Here is a 17,756-nt window from a genome sequence, read left to right as displayed (position 1 = left end):
TGAAACTCTGAATAAGACAGGACTTACGCTGCCAGATGTGGTACAAATACTGCAGATGGATTCTCCGTCCGAAAACAGCAAACAGTTATTTCCATCTTTCATAGATACAGAAGCTTGCGTTTGCATTGAACCTGTTATCTGCAGTGTTTCGGTATCTACCACGAGTAGACTGTCCATGGTACGCTTCGAAAGTTTCTTGTAGAACAGTTTGTTGTTGCAATACCCGATCCATTCGTTACGTTCTTTACCGAAATCTTTAGCAATTCCATATATGAAGCCGGGCACGGTTCCGTTGAATCCGGAACCTATTTTAACCAGCGATTTTGATATCAGTATGTAGATAAATTTACCATCAGAGGTGATACAGTTTGGTGAGAAAACTTTCTCGACAAACATGTAATCTTTATATTGAACTGAAAAGAAAATTCCATTAGCTTCGAGCACTTAAAATTCATAACAACTCACATAATCTATCAAGCTATTCTGAGAGATTCCATACGTATAGTAATCTGGAATGCTTAATTTTCCCAGCGCTACAGACTGGACGCTACGTTGCAGTTTAATTATGCTTTGTGGTAGCTGAATCATCTGCCCGGAAAGTATCTTCGGTGACATCAAAATTGATGTAACTGCTTTCAGAATCTTGCCAGTGTCTCCCTGCAGCGATAAACAAGTGTTAATCAATTATTTTTGCGTGGTCTTTACTACTTACATGCACGGTGCACAGAGCTAAAAGGGTTGAGCAACTAATTGATGACCAATTGATGTCCTTGTGGTGCAGACCCATGTTTGGAGGCGGTTGGTTATGCATAGTGGCCAGCTCCAGCAAAATATCATACAGCGAACCGAATAGCTTTTCAGGTTCATTACGAAAACTTTCGGGATCTTGACCTTGAATAATATCATACAGTGATTTTAATGCCTTTGTACAAATCCTTGGATGTTCAGTCCGGGTTTCTGATATGATTTCGAACAAACTCTCCAAACCAGCGCCGACAATCTGAAAGAATACAAATGTTAGCAACTTTCATAACTAAAGATCAACTCTCTTTACCTTGGGAACATTGCACGGGACCGATTCATCGTTATCAAAGTTCTCTTCGAAATCAAATTCCGGAATATCCGCTTCCTTGAACGAGTTCAGATCTTTGGCCTTTTCCTTGCACGATAAGCAGTTTTGTTCATTGTCATTTCCGGAGCCATTTTGATGATAGCAGAACGGTTTGTTTGGTTTACCCAACGGTCCTCCGGTAGAAGCAAATTTTGAATTTTTCGTCTCCACCTCCAACACAATCGAGCGAATCGCATTGTAAACCGCGAACTTGGATGCATTCGGTGTGATTTCGATCCACGGAGATAGCAGCTCTCCATCCTGAAAAGAACGTGTAATATCTGCTTTACTCTAAATCAATAAAAAATGCCGGCATCAGAGACGAAAACGTAAACAATCGAGCAAAGAAATCGTAAACAGTCGAGCTAAAAATACGCAATGTAAACAATCGATGAAGCAGTTCAACGAACTCAACCACCCCTTATTTTCCATCCCCTATTTTTTTTAAAAAGAGTGACCAAAAATGAGTGCCGTGAGTGACGCGAGTTACCCGAAAAGAAAAATGGCTGCCATTTCAGCAAACTTCAATGATATTACGCAAATTTGTGTTTAAGTTATTTACCTTATTAGTATGGTCTTTCCGTTTTATTTTGTCATCTTTCACTTTCCTGGAACAAATTAAACAGATTTAAGAATATTTGCGAGATTCTTGATCTAGTTTAACTCCAACTATTCCTTCGAGAAATATCACAAAGGACTTTCGTCTTCCATTAGCTCGCTTACCTGTTTGCAAGGTTTTGCACGAATATATCGTGGAAACTTTCACCAAATCTATCCGAATCGAGCAGTTCCATGCTAAAGCTCACTTTTACTCCACATTTAGCGCGAAACCCCGTAAACTTACACCACTTAAGTAATTTTCCAACGATGAAGAACTACAACGACGTGAAGTTTAGGGCTGCGTCGATGGAAGTGGAAAAATCAATACTGGCAAGGCCGGTCAAACTGTCAAAATCAGCTGGCGCTCGGTGTCACAACAAACGCTCCGATTGGTGGATTGAGTGTAAACAAACGCACGTGTTGGTATCTCAAAAGGGGAAATCGCACGTGGTTTCGTGAGTGCCAGGAAAATGGCCGAATGTCAGGTCCTTTTTTTGGCAAGGATATGGCGTGGTGTTATGGCTTTTACTAATATTTCAATTATTTGCTGGCCAAATGAATCCACTGAAATATTGTTGTACCAAAAAGGACCAAATCAAGTTCTTGCACTGGTTTCAAGCGAAAATAAGTATATAAATTTAATTCTGAAATAAAAGTTATAGTAAGATAGTTTCAAGATGTGTGTTTGTACCTTATCTGGAATACATTTTCTACAAAGCCCTTTCGTATGAAAAGTTTGTTGAAAATTACTTCTAGCTATATGTGATTTCAAAAACTTTCAATAACATTTGTACCAGCCTAACAAGCTGAACACTAACAAAATATATGATTAGAAAAAAAAGAAATTCAAGGGTTGATTCCAACGACGATTCAATGAAAAAAAAAAAAAAAAAAACAAATCATAGGTTTATCATAGGTTCAAGATGATGAGATATATATACTTAAGCTTTCCTATCCTCCTTCGCTTTCCCTAGTATTTTTTTTTTCATAACTTATTTTTATTATGTCCTTTTAGGTGCTGCGACCAGGGTCAATGGTACAAAAATAATAAAAGAAAAAAAAACGTTACTGAAGTAGATGATCATTTTCCCGCGCCATGTGTCAACTAGTGTGCATTCACATCAATCTGTTCCTCGGGTGTCTTGCACTGCCTCAATATTCTCGGTAAACGGTCCACAGCTCGGACTCGCTGTACAGCTTCCGTTCACCTTGTTGCTCCTTCGGGATTGCACCGGCGCCACTATTTTCTCGACTTCTTCCTGTGGGACGAGGATGCTTTTCTTCCGGCTCGACGGACGGCACCACTCCAGGTAGCGGAGGAACGCGGTTCCAGCCGGAGTCTGTTTGTCCTTCTACCATGTTGGCGGCTTCGGCTTGGACGCCTTTTTCGCTAGTAATAGTAGCGATTGTTTTAGAATGTGTTTTGCCTTCCTCACCTCACTGAGGAAAGGCTATAAAATCACTCGGAAATTAAACTTCTTAATTTGACGTCCTAGACCCACCTTCATGTATACCTATCGACTCAGAATCAAATTCTTAGCAAATGTCTGTGTGTGTGGTGGGATGTTGATCAAAATATTGTCACTCGGTTATCTTGACATTGGCTGAACCGATTTTGTCCGTTTTGGCGTCATTCGGTCTGTCTTGGGGTCCCATAAGTCGCTATTAAAAATTATGCAGTTTAGTAAAGTACTTCAAAAGTTATGCTAAAAAAACGATTTTAACAAAAGTCCGGAAGATTGTAAAAAGGGTGGGTTTTGTAAGAAAACCCGTCATGCTATACATTTTCAGAAAGGTATTTAAAAGGCCTTTCCAACGCGTCCAAGACATTGAAGATCTGACAAATCTATCAAAAGTTATAAGCGCTTAAGTGTTATTTATACGCTTTTGGAGGCCGGATCTCAGATATGTTGATGAAAAAGCTGTCCGGATCTCTCATGCGACCTATCGTTGGATAGGTATTCAAAAGAGCTTTCCAACGCGTCCAAAACATTGAAGATCTGACAATCCTATCAAAAGTTACAAGCACTTAAGTATTATTTACGCACTTTTTGCATTTTGGATAGCACCCTTTAAATGTGAGGAAGGTGCCAACCACCTAAGGGTGGATTAAATAACGTTTTTTTTTTTTGTAAGGATCTCTAAAACTCTGCATTAGCCCGGGCCAAATAAAAAAAATGCTAAGATCAAAAAGTTTAGGAGATTGCCAGAATTTGCAGCGGTTGTCCCCTTGAGCTTTGATATTAGAATAAGTACCGTCTCCTTTCCTCTAATTATCCCACATCTATTTGCTTTTTCGAAGGTTATTTTTGCATTTTTTTCCTTCTCTGTCCAATTCGTAAGAGTAAACTCTCTCCCCATTAAGAACAAATCAGCTGTTGAAAGGTAGTCCATATCTCAGCACCAAATAAATGAAATGAAAAGAAAGAGTACTAAAAATAGAGCCTCCAGCCCAAATTTCACCCAATTTGGTTGAAAACTGGCTTGTCGGTACCAGGAACAATTTAAATGGGATTTAACCCGTAAGGCGTTATCCATAAAGTAAGTAGGGTAGGGTAGTCATCAATGAGACACTTTTGGTTTTTAAACTTCAACGATTTTTGTTTTTTGTTCATTAGCATATTTTAAAGAACTTTTTGTTGCATTATCTTTCTTTTAATGTGTTCTAACATTGACCAAAATATGAGATCGATCTGACGTCTACAGTCAGAGTTATTCAACTGTCTCATTGTAGACGCACTTGGCAGGAACAATGAGACAGCTGGGGAACAATGAGACACTCTACAAAAATCAATACTTTTCTAGTAAAACATCATGCTTTTATATTGTTCCATTGCAGGTGGCATGCTTTGAATATTTTCAAGCAATTTTGTCAACATGAAATTTCAATTTACAAAAGTTATACTAAAAAGTATTTAAATTTTGTAAAATCCATATATTTTATCAAATAACTTTATATTTTTGGTTAAATGAAGTTCAAACTCAATAAATATGCCAAAAATCACTTCCAATTCATGTTTTGAAAGATTTCCACAGATTTTGAAAAGTCTAATGAAGAAAAACCAAAGTGTCTCATTGTTACCCATGGGTAGAAAAGAGTGGGGAACAATGAGACAGCCCTGGATTCTGGGTATATTCTAAATTTTGGTCAAACCCAATAAAAGGACATTGTAGCCCAACTCATGCCCTGTAAAATGACGAAAAAAATTTGGAGAAATATTAGTTTTTGTGTTAATGGCAGCCTATGAGCGAAAATGTAATTTTTAGTCATAATTTACTTTTACACCCCAGAATCAAACATGTATGAATAACTTTACAAGGGAGCATCCATAACCAAAGCCACAATTATAGCAGACGTGTATCTAGTAGACACACCTTTCCCCCAAATATGAGCCTGATTGATTGAAACTACGTCTTGTGAGAGCCATTTTATCATTGTTCCCCGTGTCTCATTGATGACTATTCTACCCTACGCTTTTAGGGGGGAGGGGAGTTGGGAGGGTGGCGAGACTGTGACGTCACGCTAGGTTGTTTTTTATGATTGCATAATATTAATTTTTTTTCATAAATTATTTTTATTGTGCCCTTCTTGATACTGGGACCGAGTCGGCTTTTGTAATTACATTTTTCTTAAAGCTAAGAGTAATTACAGAGGTGTGGGATTGTGTAGGGATCTTGGTTGGCTCTGCTGGCCTTTGCTTTTGTCCTCAGCCGCAACGCGGTGTCCAGCTGCTGGGGCGGTCTTGCTTTGCTTCCGAAGTCCTGATAACCCTGCCCACAGTCGCATAAGTTCGTATCTCTCATGTTGATACGGTAAAGATGACTCTTGGAAGAGTAATGGTTTGACATAAGGCGGGACATCGTTCTGATGAATCCACGCGTCAAGTCCATTCCCTTGAACCAGGCTTTTCTTTGCACCTTAGGTCGTATGGAATACATCCAACGTCCCTTGGTGTCCTCGTTCCATTGGTTTTGCCAATCCAGAAGCGCACGCTGCCTCGGAAAACCGAAGCATTCTTGTAGGTTAATTTGCCTTTCAAAAATGTCTCCACTCTCAGCACCCTTCTTGGCGAGCAAGTCCGCTTTTTCATTACCCGGAATCGAGCAATGAGCGCGGACCCATACCACCGTGATGCTGAAGGACTGAGCCGCCAGGTTGTTTAAAGTCTTGCGTATTTCCGTGAGGAAAAACGCAGACTCCCTGGTCGGCTTCAGAGACCGGATAGCCTCAACAGAGCTAAAGCTATCGGTGAAGATGAAGTAGTGGTCAGGTGGCATGGTCTCGATGATTCGCAGTGCGCAGTAAACTGCGGCTAACTCTGCGACGTAAACCGAACTCGGGTCCTTCAGCTTAAAGAACAGCTGATAAGATTCATGATAAACACCGAAGCCCGCACAGCCGTCGAGCTTGGAGCCATCGGTGAAGAATCTGTTGTTTGGAGGAACATGGTTGTACTTTGATGCGAAGATCGACGGTACAACTCCCCGCAGAAGAAGGTTTGGGATACCGCGAGTATCGGCTTTCATGGACGTGTCGAAGCCAATCAGGGTGCTGCTGGTTTACCATGGTGTCGATCCAAATCCCAAAATAAAATTCCCTGACTTTTCCCTGACCTCTCCAGACCACCAGTTTATTTTTATTTTCTATTTTTTACTAACATATTGTTTGGAGCGTTTTTATGGTTTCATGCATTTTCCTTTTTGAATATTTCAAATTTAACATATTGAAAAAAAATCAATGACTTTTTTATTTTATTTTTTAATGGATTCTGCAAAAACGTAAAAACTTTTTTTAATTTTGTCAATCATTTTTTTCTAATCGAACATCCAAAATGAGCAACCATAAAATTGTCCTATGTTTTTTTTTTTATCTGGTGATGCCATTTTAAATGTTGCCCTTTATCAAAAAATCTAGAGTTTTTTTTTGAATGGGTCCTATAAACATATGAAACACAAAAGCTTACAAGACCTTTAAAAAAACTCTAGAAACATTAATAATTACAATTGTTGCAAATTTAAAATTGCGATTAGTTAGTTTCACTTCATTTCCTAAAGAAAATCTAAAGTTAAAAGTTTTCAAAAAAAAAAAAAACAATTGAAAATTTGAATTAAAGTAAGAAGTTATGTTTAATTTAAAAATTGTTGCCTTTTGCGGAATTTTCACGCGAAATAGGCCGATGCCATTTTTGATTGTGTTGTTATAAAAAAAACTAAAGGTATTGGGGACAAAAACTTGCAAAATATGTAATTTTGTAGAACCTTAAGAAAGATTAAAACAAAACTGAAAAATTAAAAAAATATACAATTAAATGTAAACTTTTTACGTACATGTTTACGGTTTTAAAAAAGATCTAGGCCTTTTTCAACATTGATTGTATTTAAAGTAAACGGTTTTCTGGATATTGAAGAAAACATCTTCTTAAATAATTTTATAAAAAAATATGTTTGATATAAAATGAAAAAAAAAAAATGGTTTCTACCTTGACCAGAGCTTACAGACGATCATTCACATATGTTTTCATGTGTGTGTGTGTGTGTGTGTGTGCAACCAACCAAACGGGACCACGCGGTCGCTTCTTACAAATTGAGTTGTTTCCATGTAGTTTTAGATCTACATTCTATACATGCAAATAACTCGCATAGGCATTTGGAAGGTGTTAGCTCTGCCGAGCTTCTGTGACCCATTTCTACGCTGGCTAGCCGAGCGCGAGGTACTTCAGCTTTATCGACAAGCCCCGCCCTGAAGAACGTTTGGACCAATCGGATTCAAACGTTATTTAGAACTTCCGAACCCTTGTCAAGTGGACAAGGACCCAGTGCGTATATAGTTGATAGTAACAGTATTCCTTATTCGAGTCAAAGCTCACCAAGTCGCGATGGCCTAGTGGTTAGCATTTTTGCTTACCAATCCAAAGGACGGGGGATCGAACCCCGACACGAGCGACTTTGATTTTTCGTTCATGTTCAGAGTTTCAAGATTTATATTTCCTATACTTTCTCGTTGGGAGCAGATGGGATTTGAACCCAGGACCATTCGCTTACAAAGCGAACGCCATGACCATTAAGCCATGGCCGCTTCCTATCATTCACATATGTTTTCATTTTATAAAAATAAAAACAAAATACAACCTGCTCGAGCATTTCAAATAGTCATTATTTATCAAACTTAGATATTTGGGTGTTTTAGAATAGATTCCAAATTTAAGCTCGATCTGACCACGGGAACTCCTCCTTGTAACCTCTTGAATGTTGTTTAGGGAAAATATGTAAAATGTAGTTGTACAATCCCTATGAAATCTCGGATGCTGGAAACAAATTTTCCGAAGAGACCATATTTTATAAATTCTTGAATTCTCAAATTCCGGAGAAATCGAAAAAAAAAATCTGCGCCATCCCAAAACCCAATCCGCGTCATTTAAAAAAAAATAATTTTGCGACAAACATACGAAAGAGTTTCATAATAAATTCAATTTTGTAATCTCAGAACGCAGAATCTTGAAACGCTGAAAATGTATTTTTGCTAGGATCAGGTAAACTAGAGAAAAAAGCCAAAAGAAACATGTTGCCAAAAAAAATCAAAAATTTCAACATTTAGAAATTTAGATCTAAAAATTCAATGAAATCTTAATAAAAAAAAATAATTATATTTAAAAACAAACCTCGATCTTGAGGATTTAAATTTAAAATACAGTTCATACTCGATGATCTTACCAAAGCGTCACTTAGAAAAATCTAAGCAAATTTTCCTACATCTTCTTCTCAAAATTTCTCTAACCGAAAAAACACCAAAAAAGAATTTAAGAACCTAGGAAATTTTGAATTTAAGAATTTAAGAATTTAAGAATTCAATAATTTAATAATTTAAGAATTTAAGAATTTAAGAATTTAAGAATTTAAGAATTTAAGAATTTAAGAATTTAAGAATTTAAGAATTTAATAATTTAATAATTTAAGAATTTAAGAATTTAAGAATTTAAGAATTTAAGAATTTAAGAATTTAAGAATTTAAGAATTTAAGAATTTAAGAATTTAAGAATTTAAGAATTTAAGAATTTAAGAATTTAAGAATTTAAGAATTTAAGAATTTAAGAATTTAAGAATTTAAGAATTTAAGAATTTAAGAATTTAAGAATTTAAGAATTTAAGAATTTAAGAATTCAAGAATTTAAGAATTCAAAAATAATATTTTTTGTTCTCTTGATTGTTTTTATTTTATTTTTGAATATTGATATCTTTGATTTTTGTTTTCAGATTTTATTAATTTTTGATTTGAAAATTTCGGATCTTTTAATTTCTTTTTTGATATGAATTTATTTTTTTGGGTTTTTTAATACTATTTTTCCTAATTTATTTTTTTAATTTCTGGATAAAACAATTTTGAATGTTGGAGCTGTAATTTTTGAATGTTTTGATTTTTTTATTTTTCTTCAAGAATGTTCAAATTTAAAAAAAAAAAACATTTTTACTGGTTGAATCCCATCTAAAATTCACAGGCGGAGAAGCTTCTGTTACGTCCAATCAAGCTCATATTTGGGATAGAAACACAGTACACCCACTGGAACATGCTCAATGATATTTTTTGTTACATCCAAATGTCTGTATCTTCAGGAAAAGTTTGAAATATGATTAAGATTCACAAGATTAAAATTGAATGTATCAAGTAGCCGAGCTCCCGTGGTGTAGTGGTACGGGTTTCGCTTTGTAAGCGGAAGGTCGATGGCTTGAAACCCATCTGGTGAGGCAAAAGGGGTAGGTGGCGGTCGAGAGGGGATATCGGCTGCTGCGGGAATTGTCTTTGTCAAATCCCAAGCCTCCCCAAAACCCATCCCATCCAATCTCTCGGACGATCTGTTGGCGACTGAGTCTGAGCGTTGAAGAACTCTGTAACAATACGCAGAGAAGAAGAGCTTCAAATGCTATTTTCGACTCGGTCACATGCTCTCAGGCAAAATTCGAGCTGAAGATTGGGCTATATGATCGGTAACGATCTCTAGATGGGTTAAAAATAAACGAGATTTCCCCTCAATCTCGCTCATCTCCACGTCCTCGGATCGGTCTCTCGTGCTCGTGTGGCATGGCATTTGGCGGATTGGTCTGGGGAATGAGAGGGGGCAACTGCTCGAATAATTCGTCAAATACTGTCTCGCTCAAACAATAGCGCTACGGAAGACGATCGTTCGGCAGGCTGTGTATAGCAGCAAGACAGAAAACCTGAGAACAGATCATACTACAATAGATACGCAAGTGTCGCAGTGGTCCGTGTCTGTTCACAGTAAAAAAAAAAAAAAAAAAAAAGTACAAAAGAACAATAAATAAGGATAAAAAAAAACATTACTCAAAACATTAAAGAAATTAAATATTCAGAGTCAGAATGTTTTAAAATGAGCTATGTGTAGTCCGTAACAACCCTGTTTTTCCATATTTTTTTGTTTTATTTCTTTAATTCTTTAATTTTTAATTCCATTTCACCATCCCTATTTTGCTTACATTTCAGATTACACAAAATTAGATTACTTTGGATCATTTTCAAATCTTAGTTCATTTAAATTTTGAGAAAAATAAAAATTTAGATAACGAATACTAAAGTGAAATTTTGGAAAATTTTCTAGCCTTACATTTTTTTAGAATTTTGGAATAAGAATTTAAAAAGTTAAGAAATCAACAATTCCAAAATATCAGAATTTCAAAATTTAAAAAATTTTGCATCTTAATGCTTTAAAATTTTAGTTTTTTTTTAAATTTTCAAATGTTCGAATTTTTTTACTTTTGATTATTTAAATCATTCAATTTTTCTGACAAAGTGTATCATTTTCTCTATGGTCCCTATATACTAAGCAAACGACTAATTTTAGAACAAATCTCTGAGGATGGTGGGGCAACTGTGTGCGCTAGTAATTTGTAGTTTTCAGTTGAACGGAAATCCAAATCAAATCCAAATTATTTGATTTTTACACCTAAACATATTGCAAACAAGTTACGCGCTTTTCATCGTGACCCTTTTCTTAAGTATTTTTTATATGGAGTTCTGCGTTCCTTCCGGACTGACCAATATAAAAAATTAAATATTATTAATGTTGCAAAGTTTGGCAAGACATTCAAATACATCATCAAGGACGAATTTTCAAAAAGAAATGAAATTTTGAAGTAATATTTTTAAGATCATCGAAATTCCCTGACCTAGCTAAAAATTCCCTGACTTTCCCTGACTTTTCCAGGTCAAATAAAATTCCCTGACAATTCCAGGTTTTCCCTGACTTTTCCAGAAATCGACACCATGTTTACGGAGGCGTGAGATGTACCGTTGTGCTCGGGCTCCTCTCCCACGATGACATAAAGTCATAATATAGAAGCATGCGCCGAGACTCAACGTGAAAGTTCAGCAACGTTTCAAAATTATCAATTACCAGTTTATTCCTGTAATCACACCGGATCAGGAACCGGTAAGATAGTTCGTAGTAACGAGTTCGCAGAGGCAATACTCCCGCCGAGACCTCGACGTCATGTTGTGAGTTGAGTGCAAGCATCCCAAGACAATGCGAAGACTTCGGTACTGTATCCGCTGGAGAACCAACAAGCGTGATTTCGCAGCTGTTTGGAAGCAGAAATTGCCATATTCCAGCAACGAGAGTATCGTTGTCTTGTACAGTCGAAGCAGGTCCGAAGGATGAGCACCCCACCGGTTGCCAGAGACGCTGCGCAGAAAATTAGTTCTTTGCAGGCACTTTTGCTTCAGGTAGTTGATGTGCTTCCCCCATGTTCCCTTTTGATCGAAGATGGTACCCATGTACATGAACTGCGGCGGTTCATGCTTCCCCGTAAAAACGACCAGTTCCGTCTTCTCCGGAGAGAATTCAATACCCTTTCCAACTGCCCAATAGAGTTATCTACGTGCGCATGTATTGCGTGTACGTACACGAAATAGATTGAGGTTAAATTTTGTCCGGCCAGCAAAATCAAATGGTGCGCTAGTGTGTGTACGCGAAACGTCATAAAGCTCTATGGGCCAAGTTGTTCAGGGTATCTTGCAAGGGTTCTAGCAGATCGACTTCTTTCTTGGCAGCGATTGAAACCACTGCGTTATCTGCGTACTGTATAAGGGTGCAGTCTCCGGTCAAGCAATCGTCGATGTCGCTGACGTAGAAGTTATACATGGATGGACTAAGGCGTGAGCCTTGTGCCAAACCCATGTAACTTATCCGGGTGATTGCCAGATCACCTTGCTCAAAGTGCATGTGTTTTCTGACAACAGGTTGATGAGGAAGTTGCACATCGTCGGATTGAGACCGCTCCGCCGCAGCTTTACTCCCAACACATCGATGGAGACTGAATCGAATGCACCCTTGATGTCTTGAAAGACGAAAGCCATTTGCTGTTTTTTACCACGGGCTATGTCGATCCCTGTGGCCAGCAAGGCTAGACAGTCGCTTGTTCCCTTGCCTCTCCGGAAGCCATACTGCGTGTCAGACAGCAAGTGCTCTCGTTCCATCCATGGTTCGAGGCGGTCGAGGATCATCTTCTCCAGCAACTTGCGTAGACACGACAGCAAGCTGATTGGACGATACGAGTTGTGGTCGGACGCCGGCTTACCGGGCTTTGAATGGCAACCACCCGGACCTGTCGCCATTCGTGTGGAATTATGTTCTGCTCCACTAACGTGTTGAACAGATTCAACAGACGCTGCTTGGCGACGTCCGGAAGATTCTTCAGCAAGCTGAACTTGATCTTGTCCGGACCAGGAGCAGTGTTGTTGCCCGTCAATGGTGCTATGGAGAGCTCTACCATCGAGAAGGGAGGATTTGAATCGCTCCCATCAACAACGTCAAATGATGGTTGTGTCGGCACCGAGTCCGAGTTTTTTTTATCACATATGTAACTTTTAGAGGCATTTTCGCCACTAATGCGATTATAACAAACATCAATGGTGTGTAGGACAGATCTTTGCGCAGCTTTTGGTATATATAACATTGGTTTTGTGAGCTTCCTGAGCCAGTTTTACCCCAAACTGATACTCAGACTCATACTGATAACACTACAACAGTCCAACACCAATCAACCGGCACATGACATCGGAGAGAAAGCAACGATGAATGAATGAAGAAGAGCTGCGAGAGAAACAAGAGAGCTAAAGGAGGAGAGTGTTCCGAATGATAAACATTACGCATAAGCATCAGTCTTATGTGTCAGTCGTCCACGGGTGGTTCAGCAAAACAGCAGCAAATTTGGAATCAACGCACAAGAGAACCCACGGTGTTTTCTCCTGCCACGTAATTTTCTGTAACATACTTACTAATCGACGATAGTGACTGAATTGAGATGCTGTCTGTAACCTGCATAGCACCGGTAAACATTGCGGTGATAAAGTACTGTGAGTATAGTTGGGAAATTGATACATTTTGAAGATGGGCTAACAAAACTTTCTCTTTTCTCTTGCTTGAAACCAAGGGGGCAAACGTGATGAGGATCTGATTTTACCACTGAACGACTCCGTCAGTGCCACGCTCTCAACTGATCATGTAAGGAAGAATTCTGAAAGAAGCTTGAAAATTTGAGGGAATATGAATTTATGTAAATGTATTCTTTTCTAGTTGTGCACAAAAACGACCATCACCACCAGTGATAGCCTGACCGAGAACAAGATTGTGCTGAACGGGAAGGAGGAATCGTTCGAGAATCCACGGTTGATCCGGTGCTTGGAAGAAGGTAATCGGGGAAACCTGGGCATAAACGGTCGGTTGTTTTTAGGTATTGATTTCTGATAAATTTTGAGTTGAAGTTTGGCTCATACGCTTGATCGCGTAGTCTAATGGTCAAAGATTCGAAACTCGAGGTCGTAGGTTTTAAAAGACCTTTCAAACGGTTAGCAAAACGATGGATCGACAACAAATTTTCCTCGTTTTCCAAGAATTTGTGTGACGTGTCAAAAGATTGGACGATCATGATGATGAAAAATTGGTTTATGTCAAAAGTGATTTTTGTTGTTTTATAAGTTACTATTGTATGTTTATTGCGATATCTGGGAAACGAAGCTAATTTCCAAAATCGATTTTAAGTGAATTTTAAATTCTTGGAATAATAAAGAGTAACCCTGAGTTTAAATTTATTTTTTTTCTGACCTAATTTGCACAAACAAAGCTACATCATATAAAACAGAATTAGAATTTATATGAATTTGGATTAATCTGGAGTAACATTTAAAAGGGCGGTACGACATTGCTCTTAGGGCCATTCATTACACGCGTTTAGATGGGACGAAAGGCCGTAAGAGTAATGTCGAACCCCCCACCCCCTTTCAAATGTTGCTCCGGAAATTACTAAAGGAACACCTTACTACGTATATAATTGGGTTGGCATAGGTAGTTGTCTTGATTATTATGAGAGTATGATAGAGAAGGCGAAATAGTTTTTTTTTTGTGTTTAAAAGCCGATCGTAAAATGAAGATGTACCCGTTGAAAACATCAAAATCGTTCACCAAACTTTTTTTTTTTTGAAATTTTCTGCAAAGTCGTTGTCCGACTCCGAAAGAGTCATAAACTCTTGCGTCTCCGTTGCTTTTCTCACGAGCCATTTTGAAAGCGTTGTTCGTTTTTTAGCTAGGGGAACTATACCATTTCTCAGCCTATTTCTATTATCGGCCTATCAGCACTTTGATCATGAATTACAGCTTAAATAAAGTGTTTTTGTCTGTTCCAAAGTAATAAATAGCTCAAATAGAAGTGAGCAAGCAACTTTCCATTGTTTATGCATCTAAAAATGTTCATTTTATAGCGGAAAACCGCAAAAGTGATGAGAATTGGTCGAACGGCTTAGTGTGATTAAAATGGGTATATTTCCCCTATCTGATCCCCCCTTTAACGATTCAGATCAGGTACTTGGGGTCTCCACAGGAGTGATTACCTTCTTAACCTTTGCCCCTTTTTTTTGCTTAACCAGCTGTTGACTCGATCTTTCTCAGTTTTGAACCTTCTCACGAATTTTTTATCAATTGTTATCGTCAGCGCCACTCTTTTCTATTTCATTCGATTTCAGTGCGCAAAAAGGCCGACGCCGCCAACAAGTGCCGGAAGGACATTCTAAAGTGGAACATCAAAGTCACCACGGAGAACAACTTCCCGACGGCCGCCGGGCTGGCCTCGAGCGCATCCGGGTATGCTTGCTTCGGTAAGTTCGTCAAACAGTGAACTCCAGATCAGAATTAATCGATAGTTCAATTCCAGTGTACACTCTGGCCTGCTTGTACGGCATCGAGGACCAGGAGATTTCGTCAATCGCGCGCCAGGGCAGCGGCTCGGCCTGTCGCAGTCTGTACTCGGGCTTTGTGCAGTGGCGCAAGGGAGAGTTGCCGGACGGGAGCGATTCGATTGCGGTTCAGCTAACGCCGGCCGACTTTTGGCCCGAGATGCGCATCATCGTTCTGGTTGTGAACGACATGCGCAAAAAGACCAGCTCTACGGGTGGAATGTCGACCAGTGTGAAAACCTCCAAACTGCTGAAGCATCGTGCGGAGAGGTGCGTTCCCGAGCACACAGCCCAGCTGGTTGAGGCGCTCAAGGGGAAGGATTTTGAAACATTTGGCAAAATCACGATGCAGGACAGTAACCAGTTTCACGCCGTCTGCTTGGATACGTTCCCGCCGTGCGTTTACATGAACGACACTTCGCACGCGATTGTAACTCTGGTGCACCGGTTCAACGATTTGAAGAAAGACATCAGAGTGGCGTACACGTTTGACGCTGGTCCCAACGCGTGCCTTTATCTGCTGGAAAAGACGTGCCGGAAGTGTTGGCCACTGTGAACAAAGTGTTCCCCAACGATGCGTTGGGAAGTCCAGAGTACATCAAGGGAATTCCAGTTGAAGTTTCGCAATTGCCAGCGGCGGATGAGCAGTTTTGTGCGAATGGACAAAATCAGTTGAAATACATCATAAACACGAGGGTTGGCGAAGGACCAAAACGATTAGCCTAATACACAAATAAACTACTTTTGTTTTCTCCCAAAATTCTCGGTGTTGGAGCAATGGCTTTCTTTCGAATTATTTGTCTTAAAAAATAAATGTTGTTTACCTTTCCATATTACTGAACTCTCTTTTATTTAGTGAAGTTTAATTCAGGAATCCGGATTTAGTTTGCGGCAACCTCTGCAAAAAAAAAAAAAGAAATAGGGAAAAGAGCGAAATTAGGAAACGAATTCAAACAAGTTTAAGTATGCACTGTTCAAACAGGATATTTGTACATGTTTTAATTACTACTGGAAAAAACTGTTCATGTTAGTGTTTTGCACACATTTTGGTAACAATTTTGATGGTTATTTTATTATTCGAGGGACATGGCCGAAATATGTTTGCGGAAAACAGCAGCGTCAAATCGGGCGCGTGCCCACAAACAGAGAAGCACATCCGGAACTTACAATTCCCCGTAAAACTGCAAACCAACTAAACCTTCCAACAACACATTAAAGAAAAGATTTACTTTTCATCTGTAGGAAAATGAAATTAAGTTACTAAATAGTTTGCAACGACTCTGAAAATCTAGAAATATAAACCCGGCCCGTCATTCGTCCTTAAACTTACTTTCTGGCTTGCCGTTGGCCCATTTGGTAAACTTGATGGAAGTGACATCACGGCGGGCGGCCTGATCCCGGAGCTCGGACTTAAGCGCCCGGCGCAGCAGATTAGCGGCAATGTTGGAGTAATTGATGTAGCTGGAATCAAAGCGGACAAAAAATCGATTAATGGCCGCCGGAACGTAACCGACCGACGAGAGGGTTACGTAAGGAGAAAGAAAAACAACGTCGCAAAGGCTCAATACTCACTTCAATCCAGCAGCTCTCCAGGCAGTCATTTTGGGATGCTTTTGTCGCGGATCGACTAGAGGAAAGGCTGGAACGGAATACAGCAATTTTAGTTATTTGAAATAAGTATTGAATCTAGAGAAATTGATTTTACTCACCAAAAATCTAAATGTCTGCGGCTTTCGAGAACGCACCAAATGAATGACGGATTTAGAACGTTTGACAGATGACGTTTTGCGAAATGAATAGAGCTGGGTGGTATTTTACTTCGGACGAGGGGTGATTCAATGATGAGTAACTCAACACTCAAAAATAAAATTACCGGTTGAAAGGGTTAAAAGTATCCTTTTAAACGGTATTGGAAGTTTACCCTTTGCAAAAGGGTACATTGTATCCTTTTAAAAGGGTGAAAACCATCCTTTTAATTCACCTCACTGGCTTTACCCTTTCAAAAGGGTATCTTTCTTTGCTGCAAACGATTCCAGCGCCGCCCTGCATTTAAAAATAAGAACTTCAAATGCCATGTTTGTTTTTGGCGTGTTTGGTTCGGCTTGAGGCATCTGTTCCACTTCCGTAAATTTTTGGTCTTATCGACTATGTTCCGGGTATTCCGGACTAGAGATCCTAAATAGGGAGACTGGTCGAAGTGAATTTGACGTACCCAAACAGGCACGAGTTTGACGTATCCATACGAGCATTTGCCTTTACGCCCAGCAAAACTTATCAGTGTTGCCAAGCTCAAAACATACGTTGCCAGATCGATTTAGCTAGCTTAGACCAGGATAGAAAGTACCCTTTTAAGGGTTATTCTAAAAGGGTACTTTCTATCCTTTTTTCACTTTTTTCACACACTTTACCCGTCGTCACCCTTTTGAAAGGGTACGAGAGCAAAACCCTTCAAAAGGGTACTTGCCCAGTACCCTTTAAAAGGATACTGTTAACAGATCGGCGTTGTTTCATTGAAACAGTGCTGCCATCTATTGTAATATTCATAAGTTCTTTGAAAATTAGGTTTTGTTCGGATAAAAAGTTTGTTTATTTTTGTAAACTAATATTTACTGTTCAACATAAAAAAATCCTCGAACATAAACATGCTTTGGGATTCAACTATGCACTCGCGATCACAAAGTCTCGTCAAGGGATGAATGTTGACCATTTTGACGGAAATTTAGCGCAGATCCGTTTTCACCGTGACGCTTCACCGTAATCGTGCCCTATTCACGGCGCTGATTCTAGTTGAATTCGACGGGAGCTCGA

At 39.0% G+C, this 17,756-nt stretch overlaps 3 protein-coding genes across 4 annotated transcripts in view; 1 reads left to right on the top strand and 2 right to left on the bottom strand.

Moving 5' to 3' along the window:
* The window catches only part of LOC6034412 (E3 ubiquitin-protein ligase highwire), a 63,255-nt gene extending 61,220 nt beyond the window's left edge, over positions 1–2,035 (bottom strand). Inside the window, 5 exon segments of the mRNA XM_038258412.1 lie at positions 28–657; positions 713–1,000; positions 1,055–1,372; positions 1,674–1,719; positions 1,835–2,035. Of these exon segments, the coding sequence (XP_038114340.1) occupies positions 28–657; positions 713–1,000; positions 1,055–1,372; positions 1,674–1,719; positions 1,835–1,905 (1,353 nt within the window). The 5' untranslated portion in view covers positions 1,906–2,035.
* Positions 2,036–12,688: 10,653 nt separating this feature from the next.
* On the top strand, positions 12,689–15,784 carry LOC6034410 (diphosphomevalonate decarboxylase). The gene is given in 6 exon segments (XM_001844676.2): positions 12,689–13,076; positions 13,154–13,224; positions 13,297–13,411; positions 14,739–14,870; positions 14,927–15,469; positions 15,472–15,784. Coding segments are annotated over 6 exon segments (1,116 nt in total). The 5' UTR covers positions 12,689–13,024; the 3' UTR covers positions 15,675–15,784.
* Positions 15,765–16,770, bottom strand: LOC6034409 (protein stunted). Of its 2 annotated transcripts, XR_005276538.1 has the most exons (5): positions 16,658–16,770; positions 16,521–16,587; positions 16,279–16,409; positions 16,116–16,184; positions 15,765–15,846 (listed from the first exon to the last, which is right to left on the bottom strand). XR_005276538.1 is itself a non-coding variant. In XM_001844675.2 (4 exons), the coding sequence occupies exons 2-4, from the start codon at positions 16,547–16,549 to the stop codon at positions 15,830–15,832; spliced, it is 177 nt and encodes a 58-aa protein (XP_001844727.1). In that variant the 5' UTR covers positions 16,550–16,587; positions 16,658–16,770; the 3' UTR covers positions 15,765–15,829. The 2 variants fall into 2 exon arrangements, 1 of the variants encoding a protein (XP_001844727.1); XM_001844675.2 differs by lacking the exon at positions 16,116–16,184.
* Positions 16,771–17,756: the final 986 nt, after the last annotated feature.

The sequence above is a fragment of the Culex quinquefasciatus genome, chromosome 1 (assembly GCF_015732765.1).
Source record: "Culex quinquefasciatus strain JHB chromosome 1, VPISU_Cqui_1.0_pri_paternal, whole genome shotgun sequence".
NCBI classification, from domain to species: domain Eukaryota; kingdom Metazoa; phylum Arthropoda; class Insecta; order Diptera; family Culicidae; genus Culex; species Culex quinquefasciatus.
The sequence above is the reverse complement of the archived record's forward strand: the minus strand, read 5'-3'. Positions and strand labels throughout refer to the sequence as shown.